At 40.9% G+C, this 17,155-nt stretch overlaps 1 protein-coding gene across 1 annotated transcript in view; it reads left to right on the plus strand.

Annotated features, from left to right (window-relative positions):
- Positions 1 to 17,155, plus strand: part of Uso1 (USO1 vesicle transport factor) — a 64,967-nt gene that overhangs the window by 13,507 nt on the left and 34,305 nt on the right. The window contains exons 3-7 of the mRNA XM_032916492.1: positions 1 to 63; positions 5,754 to 5,830; positions 14,349 to 14,449; positions 14,859 to 14,961; positions 15,103 to 15,158. The exon at positions 1 to 63 is cut by the window's left edge and continues 2 nt beyond it. Coding sequence (XP_032772383.1) covers positions 1 to 63; positions 5,754 to 5,830; positions 14,349 to 14,449; positions 14,859 to 14,961; positions 15,103 to 15,158 — 400 coding nt within the window. The remainder of the gene's footprint in view (positions 64 to 5,753; positions 5,831 to 14,348; positions 14,450 to 14,858; positions 14,962 to 15,102; positions 15,159 to 17,155) is intronic.

Here is a 17,155-nt window from a genome sequence, read left to right on the forward strand (position 1 = left end):
ATACCGCTTGGAAGTGGGAATCCAAGCTATGGAACATCTTATCCACGTCTTACAGACAGATCGGTAAGTTTCATGTGTTGACTTCTCTTTCCAACTTTTTGTGGAGTTTTAATTTGTTTTAGAGTAACCACGATCATCCAGAAGATAGTGACAGTAAGTCTACACAACACTTTTTATTCTTAGTTGTTACTTTCTGGATACAAACCAGTTCGCTGAGCGTTAGTTTAGACATAAAAGTGGAGTAAAAGATCCAGATGTGGTAGTGCACATATGTACTCAAAGCACTTAAGAGGACTTAAGGTCAGCATTTAAGGTCCTTTGTGGTGTTTATTTGTCCGTCTGTCTGTTTTTGAGGCAGGGTTTCTTTATGTAGCTTGGCTGTCCTAGAACTTGCTCTGTAGGCAAGGCTGGCCTCAAACTCACAGAGATGTGCCTTCCTCTACCCCCTGGCTAAGATCATCTTTGCCTTTCTAGCAAGTTCTAGGCCAGTCTGGGCTACATGTGACCCTGTCTTAGGAAAAAAATGTGATGATGTAACTTAATTGAAATTAAGATTTTGATTTGTACTGGATATATGTATGTATTGATACTTATTTACAAAATAAGTTACAGTACGTAGGTAAATAGACTTTTCCTCTTAGGATACCAAATGCACAAAGAGTCTGATGTTAAATCTGGTGTGGCTTTAGAGAGAGGGAACTCAGCCTGTTTTTAACTCAGTCTTTCTTTTTAGATTTTACCTGTATTTTCTGCTTTAATCACCTGTGCATAGATAATTGTTATATTGCCTCTGATAAAATATGTCAGCCTTTAGCTGCTTGTCACACATTTCTTCTCCACTGAGATCCCATATAGACCTCAAATTCAGAATTGGGGTGGGGAGACAAGTATTTCTGTACAAGCATAAGGGCCTGGTACCCAGAGAACAGCTCAACATGGCCTCTTGCTGCAAGAAAGAAACAGGCAGAGAGCAGGAGCTCAACTGATCTCTAGTCCTCCTGCTCTTGACCCAGTGGCTTGGGTCAGGAGGCCCAGAGGCTTGAGTCAGCTAAAAGCTTGACTAGTGCTGGAGGGTCTGACTGCAAGATGACTCAGTCATATGTGCTAGTAAGAGGCCTCAGCCTCTTGCTGTCTTTAAGCCTTTGAGCACCCTCATGATATATGGCAGTTCTAGGATCACTTGGAACCTGTGATTTGAAGGAGCAAGGACCAAGCAAGTACACTCTTTTTTTTTCTTCGGAGCTGGGGACCGAACCCAGGGCCTTGCGCTTCCTAGGCAAGCGCTCTACCACTAAGCTAAATCCCCAACCCCACAGGTACACTCTTAATTGCAGTCATCAGAAATGAATAAGCAAGTTGTGTCGATTTAAAGGGTGGCTCATTAGGTCCCCCCTCTGAGAGCTGTATCAGAGAGCTTTAATCTGAAAGCTACCTTTAAACTGTATTTTTTTCTTTTGATCTCTCTGTAATTTGGCTAGTATGTGTGTTTTCACCAGTTCATTGTAGTATAAAATCCATCAGACTTCTTTTTTTTTTTTTAAGATTTATTTATTTTATCTATATGAGTACATTATAGCTGTCTTCAGACACATCAGAAGAGGGCATCAGATCCCATTACAGATGGTTGTGAGCCACCATGTGGTTACTGGGAATTGAACTCAGAACCTCTGGAAGAGCAACCAGTGCTCTTAACCCCTGAGCCATCTCTCCAGCCCTCCATTATACTTCTTATGTATGTGTTTGTTTGTTTGTTATTTCTCTGTGTAGCCATGGCTGTCCTGGAACTATAGACTGTCCTGTCTATAGACCAGGCTGGCCGCAAACTCAGAGATCTACCTGCCTCTACCTCCTAAGTGCTAGACTTATAGGCATATACTGCATGCCAAATTCAGATTTCTTTTTTTTTTTAAAGAATTACTTTTTTGATGTATATGAGTACACTGTGGCTATCTTCAGACAGCACCAGAAGAGGGCATCAGATCCCATTACAGATGGTTATGAGCCACCATGTGGTTGCTGGGAATTGAACTCAGGACCTCTGGAAGAGCAACCAGTGCTCTTAACTGCTGAGCCATCTCTCCAGACCCCCACATTCAGATTTCTTATGGCAAAGACTATACGCTTTTTAAAGATGTAGGCACCACTCTCCACTTACTTCATAGCCACTTTGAGTATAGTCCAGCAACTCCTCAGCGAATGGTTGTCCTTTCTTCTTCCCAGTAGTGGAGCCTACATTGACTACTTTCTCAAAGCCAGCTACTGTGTGTAATTTACAGTAGGTAGAGTAATACCCCACCAGATACCTGCATTCCTTATCAGCCACACTTGGGAAAGTCACCTTATACAGCAGAAGGAACTTTGCCGATATAATTATGCTAAGGGACAAGAGGAAATCATACAGATTGTTTAGGTAGACCCAGTGTCACTACCTGGGACCTTAAAACCAGGATAGGGAAGTGAGAGAGGATGCCCTAAATTATAACGTGAAATGTACTCTGGAAGGCCTGAAGAATGACAGGCTAGTGTTGGGGTTTAAATCTCAACAGACAGAACACACCAAAGCAACATGGTTCCACATGGAGAGGTTTAATGAGAAGAAGAGAAGAATAGAAGAATAGAGGCTGGCCATGAGCACATGGAGGGAAAAGGGAGGGGAATGGGGAGAGAAGGGACCAGGACAAAGGGGAAGAGAAGAGCAAAGAGCAAGAGAGCGCAAGAGGAGAATGGGGAGTTGTGGTGTGCAAGCAGCCCCCTTTATAGTCAGGCATACTTGGCTGTTGCCAGGCAACTGTGGGGGTGGAGCTTAGACAGAATACCAACAGCTAGTATGATAATTATACATGCCTGGCATTATTTTGTATTTTCCTTCCTTTCTCCCTCTCTTTTCTTTTCTTTTTTCCTTTTAAAGATTTTATTTATTTTATGTATTTGAGCACATCATCGCTGTCGGGGGCATCAGATCCCATTACAGATGGTTGTGAGCCACCATGTGTTGGGCTGAGAATTGAACTCAGGACCTCTGGAAGAACAGTCAGTGCTCTTAACCACTGAGCCATCTCTCCAGCTCCTCTTCTCTTCTCTTCTCTTCTCTTCTCTTCTCTTCTCTTCTCTTCTCTTCTCTCCTCTCCTCTCCTCTCCTCTCCTCTCCTCTCCTCTTCTCTTCTTCCTTCCTTTGTTTTTTTTGTTTGTTTGTTTGTTTTTAGTTTGTTGGTTTTTTGTTTTGTTTCATTTTGATTTTTGAGACATGGTTTCTCTCTGTAGCCCTAGAACTCACTGTGTAGACCAGGTTGACCTTAACCTGGGAGATCTGCCTGCCTGCCTCCCTACTGTGCCACTACCACCTGGCCTTTTTGAACTTTTCAAGTACAAATCTTAGACCTTTTAAGGAAATTCTGTTCCAAACATTTGTTTTCTTACTTCCTAATCATTTGATTTTGTAAGCTGAATTTGTAGTCTGTGCTTAATTTGCTCACCAACTCTAGGAGTTTCTTAATGAATTCAGTGTCCAAAATACACTTTTACCTCTTAGGACATCAGCTGAATGTGGTGTAACAAGATACAGTAAGACTAGGCACAAACCCTCTTGTCAAGGATGGACACAGTGACCCAGTAGGAAGAAAGGGGTCCCAACTGCAGGCAAAAATGACTGAGATCCCCCAACTCCCCACTGTCAGGAGTCCCACAAGAACACCAAGCTACACACCTTTAAGGACTATGCTCAGGACCTACCTCAGACCTATACAGGGTCCTTGTTTGTTTCTTCAGTCTCTATGAGCCCTGCTTAGTTGATTTGACTCTGTGGACCATGTTCTCATGGCGTCCTTGACCCCTCTGTTTCCTACTGTATGGACTGAAATGATTCCATGCAGCTGTTTGACATGAGTGCTAGCGATTCAGATTCCAGTCCTGTGCTTACGTAGGAAGTGTTCCTTCCCACTGAGCCGTCTCCTCAGCACCAGTTTGCCTATATATTTTTGTAACTAGCTTCTAGCTCAGTGTTGGATGAAGGTACAAGGGGTACTGCTCTTGCCTTTCTTACCTGAGAGGGAGAGCATTTCCCCTTCACTGGTGTTAGTTACGGGACCTTTGTGTCTTGTTGGAACCCTGAGGATTAACCGCAGGGCCTCACACATGCTGTCTGGATGATTTCTTGCGGGGGTCTTGATCGTGTTAAAGAAGGTCTCTGATAGTTTGGGTTTCTCAATCATCCCTTAAAGACCTGTTTCAAAATTTCCAGAAGCAAAGCTGTGAATAAGTTGTGTAAAAGCCCACTTGGCTCAGCCTCCCCACGCTCTGACAGCCCTTGGGACTGTCATCTGTTCCGTTGTCCTTACTGTGCTGACTCTGAGACCATTGGACATTCTTGTTTCTCTGGATGCTCTGTCATCCTCCATGAGAGGGAAACATCTAACAGATTTCAAAATCTGTCAGCAAGTACAAGATCTTGTGTTCTTGATTATATAAATTGTATGTATTTACTATTTACCACAGAATTTCTTGAGAAAATGAAGTATAGAAAAGGTAGACTATCTACAGATTTGTACATTTTATATACATATGAATGTACACGAACATAAAATTACTGACTCCTGTTTGCTAGCTTTAAAGTTTGGCTTATTTTTATAAATATATCATGTTTTAACATGCATGCACACATAAACATATATTTACATACATATGTTTTACTACATCGAATTAATCTGCCTTATTTTTTTTTTAAGTATTTTTTTTGTTTTTTTTTTCTTTTTTTCGGAGCTGGGGACCAAACCCAGGGCCTTGTGCTTGCTAGGCAAGCGCTCTACCACTGAGCTAAATCCCCAACCCCAATCTGCCTTATTTTTAAACTTTTTATTTTATTGTTTATGAATATGGGTGTTTTGCCTGCATGTATCTGTGCACCATGGGCACGCCTGGTACCCATGGAGGTCAGAAGAGCATCAGATCCCCTGGGACTGGAATTACAGACAATGGAGAACTACCATATGGGTACCGGGAATTGAAAAACAGCCAGTGACTTTAACTGCTAAGTCATCTCTTCAGCCCCTTGGTTTTTTCTGCTTGATACTTTATTAATTATGATGCTATTGTATTTTCTCTTAAGATACATTTTCATTGCTGTCTTATGTATGCTATATTTTAATTAGACAGTCAAGTGGAATCTCAATTTTTATAATTCTAAATAAATCTTTACATAGTCTCATATTTTAAATTAATTTATTATCATTATTATTAGAATGATGATGATTAGGATGAGGAAGTGGGAGAGGGGGCTGGAGAGATGGCTCAGTGGTTAAGAGCACTGACTGCTCTTCCAGAGGTTCTGAGTTCAAATCCCAGCAACCACATGGTGGCTCACAACCATCTGTAATGGGATCTGATACTCTCTTCTGGTGTGTCTGAAGACAACTACAGTGTACTTATATATAATAAATAAATCTTTAAAAAGAAAAAAGAGGAAGAGGAGAAGAAGAAGAGTAGGAGGAGGATAAAGATCTCACCCTGTAGCCAGGCCTGGTCTGGAACTCACTGTGTAGTCCAGGCTAGTCTGGAACTTGTAGCCAGCCACCCTCCTTCTGGCTACCAAGCACAGAGATTACAGGTGTGAGCTTCCTGGCTTTACTAATACTTTCTTAGATTAAGTTTCTAGGGAAAAAAATGAATACTTTATTGGTCTTAAAAAAAAATCCACCTAAAAATGTGCATAACATTAAAGTCCAGCCAGTAGTGTATAAGTGTAATAATTTTTTTTCCAGTTCGGATTCTGAAATAATAGCGTATGCTTTGGACACACTCTATAATATAATATCCAATGATGAAGAGGAAGAAGTAGGTAAGTTTCCAGTTATTTTACTGTATCTCTCTATATAAATTAACTAGGTTATACCAATTTTGCTTTGAAGTTGAGTTTATTTCATAAACTTGTTCATTGTGTGGTGTTTTCCTAAGTTGCTCTCTGAATCAACACAGTAAAGATCTCACCTTCGTACTGAATGGTGTCTCTAGGACAGTTGCTCAGTGTGTGGTCCGGACCATTATGACGAATAGGAGTGAGGTTTCTGTCCTTAAGTCAGGGGCTCACTGCGCAGCGTGGACTAGTCTAAGCTCAGTCTCCTCCCTCTATAGACACACACCAACGTGCCTCGCCTTACATTTTTAGTTTTTAGTGAACTTACAAGGTATTAGATATTCTGATATTTTCAAATGAAGTGTGTTTTAGTAGATTCTCCTTCACTCTCACTCACCAACCCCAGTTCCTCTGTCAGTCTCTGTTTGTCTCTCTCCCTTTTTTCTTTCTTTCTTTTTGTTTTTTTTGTTTTGTTTTTTTTGTTTTTTGTTAGATAGCTCTAGCTGTCCTAGAAGTCACTTTGTAGATGAGGCTGGCTTTGTAGAGATCAGCTAGTCTCTGTCTGCTGGGTGCTGTGGTTAAAGGAGTGCCCTGTCACACCCGGAAGACCCTTCCTTCTTAAGTCTCTCCTTCTTTGGGCTGTAAGTAGGCAGTGTAGGTATTAGCCAGTGTGGAGTTAAATAGTCCTCTCTGGTTGGCTGGTCTTTGTATGTGTTATTACCCTTATGCCAGCGCAGTAGTTAGTGGTGTTTCTCCTAATACTTAAGCCTTGGGGGCTGGGGGGTAAGACCTTGTTAATATATAAAGAGTAACAATTTGTAGGTTGTAGGGAGTTTTTTATTTTCTGTTCTCACTATGAAATAGTATAGATGTCTTTGATGTCTGCTCTCTTTGCTATGTCCTCCTTTCCCTTTCTAGTCAGCATGCTTGGGTACTTAGGTGAGGCAGCTTGCCCTGTGCTTGTCACTTGACCAAAGGCTTGATTGACTGTCTGTGCCTTAGTTGTCCATCCCGTAAAAAGATGCGCAGTGAGTAACATTGCACGATACTCTTGAGGATACTCCAGCTGCCACCCACAGTGAGACAATAGTGGGGCTTCATTACTTCCCAGAAAAGAGCAGCTTATTATTCTTGTGGTTTATAATTCTAATTTATATCAAAATACAACAGAACAGAAATAGTGAGTATTGACCTTGCACATACTGTATAACGGTTAGGCAGAAAGCATGTGCATGCTAACCCCACAGAGTACTGGTAGGGAGTGTGAGTGTTTGAAATGAAGTGTTGAATAGTCGTGGTCTATAGAATCAAATATACTTTTTCTTAAGGTTTTATGTCTCTGTGATATCTCAGTTTATTAATTTCTAAGGGGTAAATATATTTAGTAAACATAATTTATTATCTATGGGAAAAGAAGTTGAACATGTAGCCACTTAAATATATACGTAAGACTAAGTATTCTTGAAGAGAAAGATATTTACTTCCTGTGGCTGGTTTTCAGATAAGAAAATTAAAACAACACACCTTTTTGTTGTGTTTGAGCTAGGGTCTCTCTATGTTGCCCTAGCTGTTCTGGAATTTGCTCTGTAGACCAGGTTGACTTCAAACTCAGGTCTACCTGCTTCTGCCTCCCAAGTGCTGGGAATAAAGGCGTGCCAAACCACGCCAAACCACATGTCTTATTTACTTGTACATTTGAGACAGGGTTCCTCCGAGTACTTCAAGCATTACTCACCACATAGCCCAGGCTGGCCTTGCACCCCAGTCTTTATCCTTTGCCTTCCTGGGCACTAGGATTATAGGCAGCCTGCCTCTCTGCTCTGTATTTTTTTTTTTTTTTTTTTTCTTTTTTTTTTTGAGCTGGGGACCAAACCTGGGCCTTATGCGCTTCCTAGGTAAGCGCTCTACCGCTGAGCTAAACCCCCAGCCCCTGCTCTGTATTTTTAATTCATCATTCAAAACGTTTATTGATAACATAGGAAAACAGCTTTTGAATCAGAATAAATGGTAGCAGAATAGTTTTTCTAGGGCCTTTTGCTTCCGAAACTTGAGTTAAGTGAATAAATTTTTTAAAAACTAGATAATAAGAAAATGTGTTCTTGAGTTGTATTATCAGTATCTTCTCCTTAAATGCTTCATCACGAGGCAGTGATCTAGAGTTCTTTACCTTAGGAATGTTTTATAACCCTTTGGTGATAAATGTGTTTGATAATCTTGAATACATAGCATATGTATCTAATGTACAGCCGTGTGTGCTGGGCGAGCCTCACCTGTCTGACGCAGTGACGGAATCTCGTTTTTTGAGCTACGCTGCTTGCTTGGCCGGCTCCTGTGCTCACAGAGATACCCATTGCTCTGTCACCTACTTTCTATTTATTTATTTTTGTCTACCTTTTCAGATGATGTTGAAGGTAAAAGTTTGCATTTTCATATGCATGATGCTTTAGACATAAAACCTGGTAATATAAAAGGACACTGTCAAATGCTGTTTCTTCTGACTGCTAAAAAGGCTGACATTGGTTTCGTTGTGTCAGAATCAGAATTAAAAAGCAATATTTAATAATCTGTTATCCAACCATGAAGCTATTTTAGTATTTCTTTTAATAAAATCTAATTTCTTCTCGTAGTTCCATTTATTCAAATTTGTTTTGTATATAATTCCTGGAAAACATTATTTATAAGTAATATTTGCATATATACACATATATATGCATATATATCTACTTATAAGTGAGCTAGAAATTACTCAGTTCAGAGAATACATGTATATTGATGTTGTCCCTTTAAAGTGCCGTGTGCACAGCTGTGCCTCAGTTACTGACCTTTACACTGATTTCTGGAATTCACTGATATTTATCCTCTGGTGATCTGTTTGGCTTCTAGTAACTTTTAACAGTATTTCTTTTCTTCATAATTAAAATAATCAATTTTCTTTTCTTTTGTTTAACTAATTTTTTAAATGCTTTTTAGAATGAATGAACTATTATTATCTAAAGTAGATTTAAAATAACAGTTGCTGAAACTAACAGAGAACTAACTTACTACTTTTCTTGGCATTTGAGCCCCTTGCTTGGGATCAGAACAGCCTCGCACAGCCCTGACGTTTGTCGGGCTGTTTCTTTGGGATGTTACAGAGCAGGAACTGTCGTTTCTGTTATTGTTCTCTCATGTTTGTGTAGAGCCTTAAAGCGCGCAGAGTGCTCTCATGCCCATTATCTTACCTAACCTCATGCACCGTTGAGGTAGGTGTTGCGTCTCTTTCCTCAGATTAAACACCAAAGGCTGGGCAGTGTCACTCATGCTGTGACCCAGTTAGCGGAAGAGCAGTGTCCTCTCTCGCTGCACTTCCTTGCTTTACATGCCCCATAGATTTTTCCAATTGAGTAAATCATGGCCAATTTTACTTTCTAACTAGAACTTATGAATTATATCTTTACATAACTGGTTGATAGAGAATTCAGATAATCATTAAAATAGGCATGACTGCTTAGCTGGTGAGCCACAGTTGTAAAGATTACTTGGTAACTCACTGTGTACTTTTCTTAGCTCCTCTTCTCTTTTTTTGGGGCGGGTGGGGTGGGTTGAGATAGGGTCCTGTAATGCTGGCCTGGAACTTGTAGATCAGCCTGGCCTAGAACTTGCAGTCATTCTCCTGTCTCTGCCTTTTGATTGCTGAGACTGCAATCATGTGCCTCCATGATCTGCTGTAGACTGCCCTTTTTATATAGCAGTTTTGTTCTCTAGATTGTGAACTTGATACAGAATTCATCAAAAGGTCCTATAGTGTGTTTAAACAGTTTATACCTCTGAAAACATATATCTATAAATATATTTTAAGAACAAATGTATTTATATGTATTTAGTTAGAAGCTAGTTCTATAAATAGATCTGGAAAGTAGTGGGGTATATACGTGTATTTATTATATATGGGATAAGTGTATGTATTCATATATAAATTTGCACACAAACACGTACCCCACAAAGTCCTTAGGATTAGGCTTTGCTTTTACTCTTCTGTTTTAGGGTTATCTTCGCTATAACAGTAGATCACTTTTCCCCACTTACATTAGGGATCATTCAGTTTTACAGGTTAGAGAAAGTTGCACATAATATATAAACTAAGATTAAAGAGGTGCACTCAGCATGGTGTAAGTGGACCAGATCAACAAGATAGCCTGTCTCATGCTCTCGCCTACAAGTATAACTTGTTCTGCTCTGCTCTGCTTTGCTCTGCTCTGCTCTGCTTTGCTGAGGCAGCGTCTTTCTACATAGCCCTGGCTGTCCTGGAACTTAACTATGTCGACCTGGCTGGCCTAGAACTCCCAGATATGCCTGCCTCTGCCTCTGCCCCTCAGGCACCACCATGCCCAGCTAGATAAATATTTCCTCTGGGTGTAGTTTTGATTTATAACTTTAAATATGATTGATTTAATAGTTTTAACAATCTTTCCTGACTACACCACCAAAAGCTTTGTGTGCTGTTCCTTAGCGAGTTGGAAGGCACTGCATTAAAGTGCAGAAGGGCTGGGCTGGAGAGATGGCTCAGTGGTTAAGAACACTGGCTGCTCTTCCAGGGCTCCTCAGGCTCGCTCTCAGCCCCAAAGGTGGCTTACAGCGTTCTGTAACTCTGGTCCCAGGGGATCTCAGATCTTCTTTTGGGCTCTGCAGGCACTGCATGCGTGTGTCGCTCACAGATACATGCAGAGGAGATACCTATGCACATAAAATAAAAATAAATAAGCCATTAAAGTTTGGAAGTACTGCCCTAGGCGACGACTTTTTAAGATTGATGATTGCCTTGGTTGGTTTTGTCAAGTTGATGCAATCCTAGACACAGCTAGGAAGAATGAACTTGATTGAGAAAATGGCTCCATAAATTGGCCTGAGGGCAAGAATGTGAGTGATTGGTATGGGAGGGCCCAGCCGTTGTAGGCTTACGGTCCCTGGGTAGGCGAACCTGGGTGTATAAGAAGGTAGGTTGAGCGGGCCAGGAAACAATGTTCCTTCACAGACTCTGCTTCAGCTCCAGCTTCCAGGTTCTTGCCTTGAGTTCCTGCTTTGGCTATGTTTATGCTGGACTACAGTTTTAAGCTGAAATAAATCCCTTCCTCCTCATGACATTGGTCATAGTGATTTATCTCTATGAAACCCTAGCTAGGACAGAAGTCTTAGATCAGATTATATCACATTAGCGCAATTCAAAATGTAGAGCCAATTAATAATAAGCTACAGTATTTTATATGCTATAGGTAACAGAATAAATCAAGGATATAAACTGTTTCTTTTTTAAAAGATTTATTTACTTTATTTATGAGTACACTGTTGCTGTCTTCAGACACACCAGAAGAGGGCATCAGATCTCGTTACAGATGGTTGTGAGCCACCATGTGGCTGATGGGAATTGAACTCAGGACCTCTGGACGAGCAGTCAATGCTCTTAACCGCTGAGCCATCTCTCCAGCCCTAAACTGTTTCTTGATAGGTTATTCTCTTATTTTCAGTGCAAGTATTCCATTAACCCTTCCCTTTTATTCGGCCTGCATCCCTGAGTGTGCACAGAAGTTCTAAGACCAGTCTTGTGTGATAAAAAGTCTAAAGTAGGTAACTGTAGGCCCTACAGACCCCGCCGGGATCGTAAGTGGTGAGAAGCTGCTCAGCTTTTGTCAGACACACCAGTCTCCAGGCTCTCGCTTCCCCAGATGCTATTACCTTGCCTCTCTGAACTGTATTTTGGAAAACCTACCAAGGCTAAAACTATGAATTAGTTATTTGTAATTAACTACATAAAAATATTTCAACATTAAAAAAAATTAGGGTCTAGAGCAGGGGTTAGGAGCATTTGCTAATTTTGTGGAAGACCCAGATTTGGTTCCTAGTACTCACATGACTGTTTACAACCATCCATTACTCTAGTTTCAAGGTACACATACGCACACATGCAGGCAAAACACTCAGACATGTAATTTAAAAGGTAAATAAGTATTTTTAAATTAACAAAAGACATTATACAGTGAATCCATCAAGTTAGAACCTTTTCCCTCCTTTCTTTGACTAGTTTACTCTGCTGTTTTTTATGTGTATAGGTGTTTTGCCTGCATGTGTGTCTATATATCACATGTGCCTGGTGTTTGCAGAAGCCAGAAAAGGGCAGAGGATGCCCTGGAACTAGAGTTCAGACACTTATGAGCTAACATGTGCATGCTTGGAATTGAATCCATGAGCTAGTGTTCTTAACCATTGAGCCATCTCTGCAGCCCCAATATGCAATACGTTCAATCCTTTCCCTTAGTGGGTGAGCATGGAGTTGCTTCTAGTTCAGGACTACTAAAATTTGATTAGGTCCATTCCTATCAACTTTTTAATAATTTAGGGCTTATGTATGTTTTATTCTGCTACTGTAATAAACACCATGATCAAAAACAACTTGAGGGATAAAAGGGTTTATTTGGCTTTCACTTCCAACTCACAGTGTGTTGTTGAAGGAAGTCAGGGTAGGAAGTTGAAGCAGAAATCATGAAGGATTATGCCTTAGGGTTCACTCACAGGCTCCGGCTTACCTGACTTTGTAAGTACAGCCCAGGATGCCTGCTCGGGATAGTGCCAAGCACAGTGGGCCGAGCTCCCCTGTAACTGAGGCTACACCTTTTCTCTTGACCTCTCTTCAGGAATCCCACCCTGCCATGCAGTGCCAGGTCTCAGCTGCTCTCTATGATGCCCTCCACCACACTTCCATCTTTTACCTCTTGATCCTTCAAAGCCAGTACCATGAAGGCTCTCTTACACCTTGCTGAGTTCTGGTGTCAGCTTGAGATACGGGCTGGGCCCCCTCAGACCACAGGCTCTGTGTACTAGCCCTGGGGAGATACTTTACTGTTGTCCCAGTGAAGCCCAGAGACTTCTCCTTGTGAAGCAGATCTCTTACCAATTGCAGCTGACTTTTCAGCCCTAGCCAGCTAGCATCCCATTACCCCAGTGAGCCACGATGGTCCTGACTTCTGGTTAATCATAGCTAATTCTTCAGGCCCAACTGACTGGCACACACAGGTTCCTTTTTCTTGGGGGGAGTATTTTTATTTATGTGAATGAATGTTTTGCCTGCACGCTTGTATGCCCACCGTGCATTTGCCTGCTGTTCATGCAGGTGAGAGAGGACATTGGATCCCTCGAACATGGGATCTGGAGTTACAGACAGTTGTGAGCCACCATCTGGGTGCTGGGAACCAAACCCAGGTGCTATACAAAAGCAACAAGTGGCTTAACTATAAGCTGGCATCTCTTGCCCCACATAGATTCATATATGTGTGTGTGTGTGTGTGTGTGTGTGTGTGTGTGTGTGTGTGTATGTATATATATATATATTATATATAAGTACACTGTAGCTGTCCTCAGACACACCAGAAGAGGGTATCGAATCCCATTACAGATGGTTGTGAGCCACCATGTGGTTGCCGGGAATTGAACTCAGGTCCTCTGGAAGAGCAGTCCATGCTCTTAACCCCCTGAGTCATCTCTCCAGCCCCCCACATAGATTCTTAATCCAAAATATCACACACTGCCTTAATAGTCTTCGCCCTTCTCTGAAACCCCACAAGCCAGGCCTCCATTGTCTGTGCTTCTTTCAGGCGTCCACAAGGATGAATACCTTGTTGAGTGTTGGATGACTTTTCTAACCCAGAGTTCCAAAGTCCTGCACAGTCCTCTAACAAAGCAGTCCAAGGCATAGAGCCACACACTTAGCTTTATTTCAGCACCCCACTCCTGGTACTAGTTTTGCTCTACTTTCATTCAGTTACAGTGACAAACTCAAGGCCATCATCTTGCCTTAGCCACGTGAGTGCAGGGCCTACAGGCACCCTGCCACTTAGGCCTATAAAATTTAGATCATTTTCGTACATAACACTGTCAAGAAATTCAGTGTTTAATTCTGCTTTTACTGCCAAATACTTGTCTAGGTTCTATATAAAAACAATATTGGTTGGTCGGAAGGTGAATGACTATTTCATAATCAAACTGTACTGACAAGCACAGATCAGCAGACTGCTGTTTTGAGGTGTACTGATTTGGAGATACAGTTAACGTAAAATTTGCTCATAGATGTTGTATAGTCTTACAAGTTTCAACAAAAGAGTCTAGTAGTGGTTGATGGGATGTGCCACTGTGGTTAAATGCTTTCCTGTCATAAAGCAAGCCCTGGGTCCAAACCTTAGCACTGGAAAAAAAAATTGTGTAACCACTACCACAATCAAGACAGAACATTTGTACCATAAACACTTGCCTTATCCTGATAAAAGTTGAACTTGAGTCTTTGAGGAAATGTGATGTCTAACTGCCCCTGAAAGTGAGGCTACAAATACAGTTTTCAATCTTAATTGCATTACTGATACCAGCCATGCTGTTGACTTGTTTATATTCCAGGAAAATGACCATTTCTGTTTAGCTCGTCAGTGAAAGGATACTGTAACATAGCATCATGTTGAAGTACTTTGTTCTTTGAATATTACAGAAGAAAATTCTACAAGACAGAGTGAGGATTTGGGAAGCCAATTTACAGAAATTTTCATTAAGCAGCCAGAAAATGTCACTCTCCTGTTATCTTTGTTGGAGGTAAATAGGGAATCCTGACATTTTGTCATACAATGAGATGCTTTTGTTGCCCGTGGGTGTTCTGAAGAAGTAATCCGTGCACACTTGAGAAGGCGGTAGTGAGTGAAGCCTGCTGTGTATCATGCTTTGAATGCATGTGAGGGATTTATATACTTGATAGAGGAAATATGTGATCTATTAAAATAACATGTATCTTATTTCTTGTTTTACAAAGTATAATTTTGTCGTTATTAACATTTTAGTAAGTTTAACCAATTAACATTAACTTTTTATTTCTTAAAATTCATTTTTAAAGTTCCCTGAAATTCTGTTTTTCTCTTGTAGTTTCTTATTACACTATTAGTTGAAAACAGTGTTTTCCTTAAATAGCAATGAGAGTTGCTAAACAGTTGAAATTCTTCCATTGCAGGAGTTTGATTTCCACGTCCGATGGCCTGGTGTGAGACTCCTGACTTCTCTTTTAAAACAGCTAGGGCCTCCAGTGCAGCAAATCATCCTAGTCAGCCCCATGGGTAAGCAGTTCCTCCTGAGTAACTTCACATACAAAGTAAGGGCCACTGCCCGGAAGGGACTGAGGTAGCGACTTAATAAATTGTAAACCGCTATTCGTGTTGTTGGTCTGCATGTAATTTTCTCATGGTTCTATGTTCTAGGTGTTTCAAAATTAATGGACTTGCTGGCAGATTCCAGGGAAATTATACGTAATGATGTAAGTTTAATTTGGAAAGAAAGACAGAACATGATGCGTATTCTCTTTTTGCAAATAGAATCTCTTTTTACCTTTATGAGTTAAGAAAAGTTAGTTTCAGAAAGCGTTGGCCAACTTGTCTTTGCTCCTCCAGTTAACATTCCGAGACACCGCATGGTGTAAGTTTACCATTCGTCTCGTGGCTTCCTCATTCTTACTCCACTGAGAATGTGTCCAGAGGACTGATTTTCATTGGTGATCTCTTTAGGCAGAGTGTCACTCTTCCCTAGCCATTCTCCATCTGGTACTTACTGTGATCCTTGCTTATGGTTTTGAACTTTGTATCAGGTTAATGCAAAGCAGAAACAGAACTAAACCAAACCCTTGACTTGTGACCCATGTAATACATACATATTTTTTTTTTCTTTTTTCTTTTTTTTGGAGCCGGGGACCGAACCCAGGGCCTTGCGCTTGCTAGGCAAGCGCTCTACCACTGAGCTAAATCCCCAACCCCTACATATTTTAACTTAACATGTAAAACTGTGTTGTAGTGGGGCTAGAGAGATGGCTCTGGGGCTTCTTGGATAGGACTCGGGTTCAGTGCCCAGCAGCACACAGGAGCTCACAACCATCTGTGACCCCAGTTCTAGGGCATTCAGCAAACACCAGCCATGCGCATACACAGAATCAAAGAAGCACTCGTACACATAAGATAAAAATAAGTCTAAAACTCTAAAACTTTTAAATGTTGTAGTATCTATGGCAAAGTAATATTCTTGACAGTAAAATGCTGTAACAGTGATTTTACGTGTGTGTGTGTATGTGTGTGTTTGTTTGTCTGTTTTAAGGTAAAAATCACACTCTGCAGCCCAGGCTGGCCTAAAACCTGAACCCCCTCCTAAGTGCTAGCATTACAGACAGATGTCTTTGTGCCTGATTTATATATCTGTTTGCTTGCTTAAGAACTGTCTTTCTGAAATGAGCATCCATCTACTAGGAATAATTTGGGATTTTTTCCATAATTAAAATACGACTATAGGGGTAGAGATGTGGCTCAGTAATTAAGAGGATTTGTTACAGAGGCCAGGGGGTGGTTCCCAGTCCCCGGGTCAAGAGGCTCTTCGTCCCTTGTAGCTCTGCTTCCCAGGGATCTAGTGTTCTCTCCTCTGGCCGCCACAGGCACCTCAGACATGATACACAGACAGACAAGCAGGATGCACACACATCTTAAGTGAATAAAACATGGCTGTGTACCTTAAAGTCAAGGCTTCTACTCAGCCATAAGTTTAGCTAAGAGGATGTTAAGCCTTCAAATGAAGAAATTCTCTTTCTCTAAGTCTTCGTTCATGTCTTCAGAATTTGTTTTATTTTCAGATATAAAATTGCCCTTTTTACAAATGCCTACCTTGGTTCCTTAATTCCTTTCTTAGAGCATGTATATTCATTGTACAAAATAAAATGACTACATTTTTATGTAAGCTATCAGGTGCCAGCACCCCCTGGTGCCCCACCCGCACCATGTTTTCAGTCTATTTACTTTAGCTCTTGGCCCTTCTAATTTTTTTGCCTCAGGTTTTATTCGAGACAGATAAGATGATTGTCTATGTTGACTTTTATTAATTTTATGAGTAGAGCTTAAGTTTTATTTTTGTTGTAACCTCTAATATCTTAGTTTTATTTTCTTAGGGATATTTTCTTGGTTTCATTTGACCTACTCAGGAAAATAAACTACTAATAAATGTTGAGATTTAAAAATGGTAAACTTTGTAGGTGCTGTTTTCCCACCTTTAAAATTATATGACATCTAGGTGTGGTAGAACATGCCTGTAGCCCCAGCCCCCTGGAGACAGAAGCAGGATCTCCATGAGTTCGAGGCCAGTCTAGTGTGTGTAGAGTGTTCCATGGAGAGTGTGGCAGAGGGATTCAAGATACTATTACTCTATTTTGCACATAAGTATACTGAGACATGGAATTTGTGTACTTAAAGTTACACAGCTAGTGAGGAGGGCATTTAGCTT

This window comes from Rattus rattus, chromosome 11 (assembly GCF_011064425.1).
Source record: "Rattus rattus isolate New Zealand chromosome 11, Rrattus_CSIRO_v1, whole genome shotgun sequence".
Lineage (NCBI taxonomy): Eukaryota > Metazoa > Chordata > Mammalia > Rodentia > Muridae > Rattus > Rattus rattus.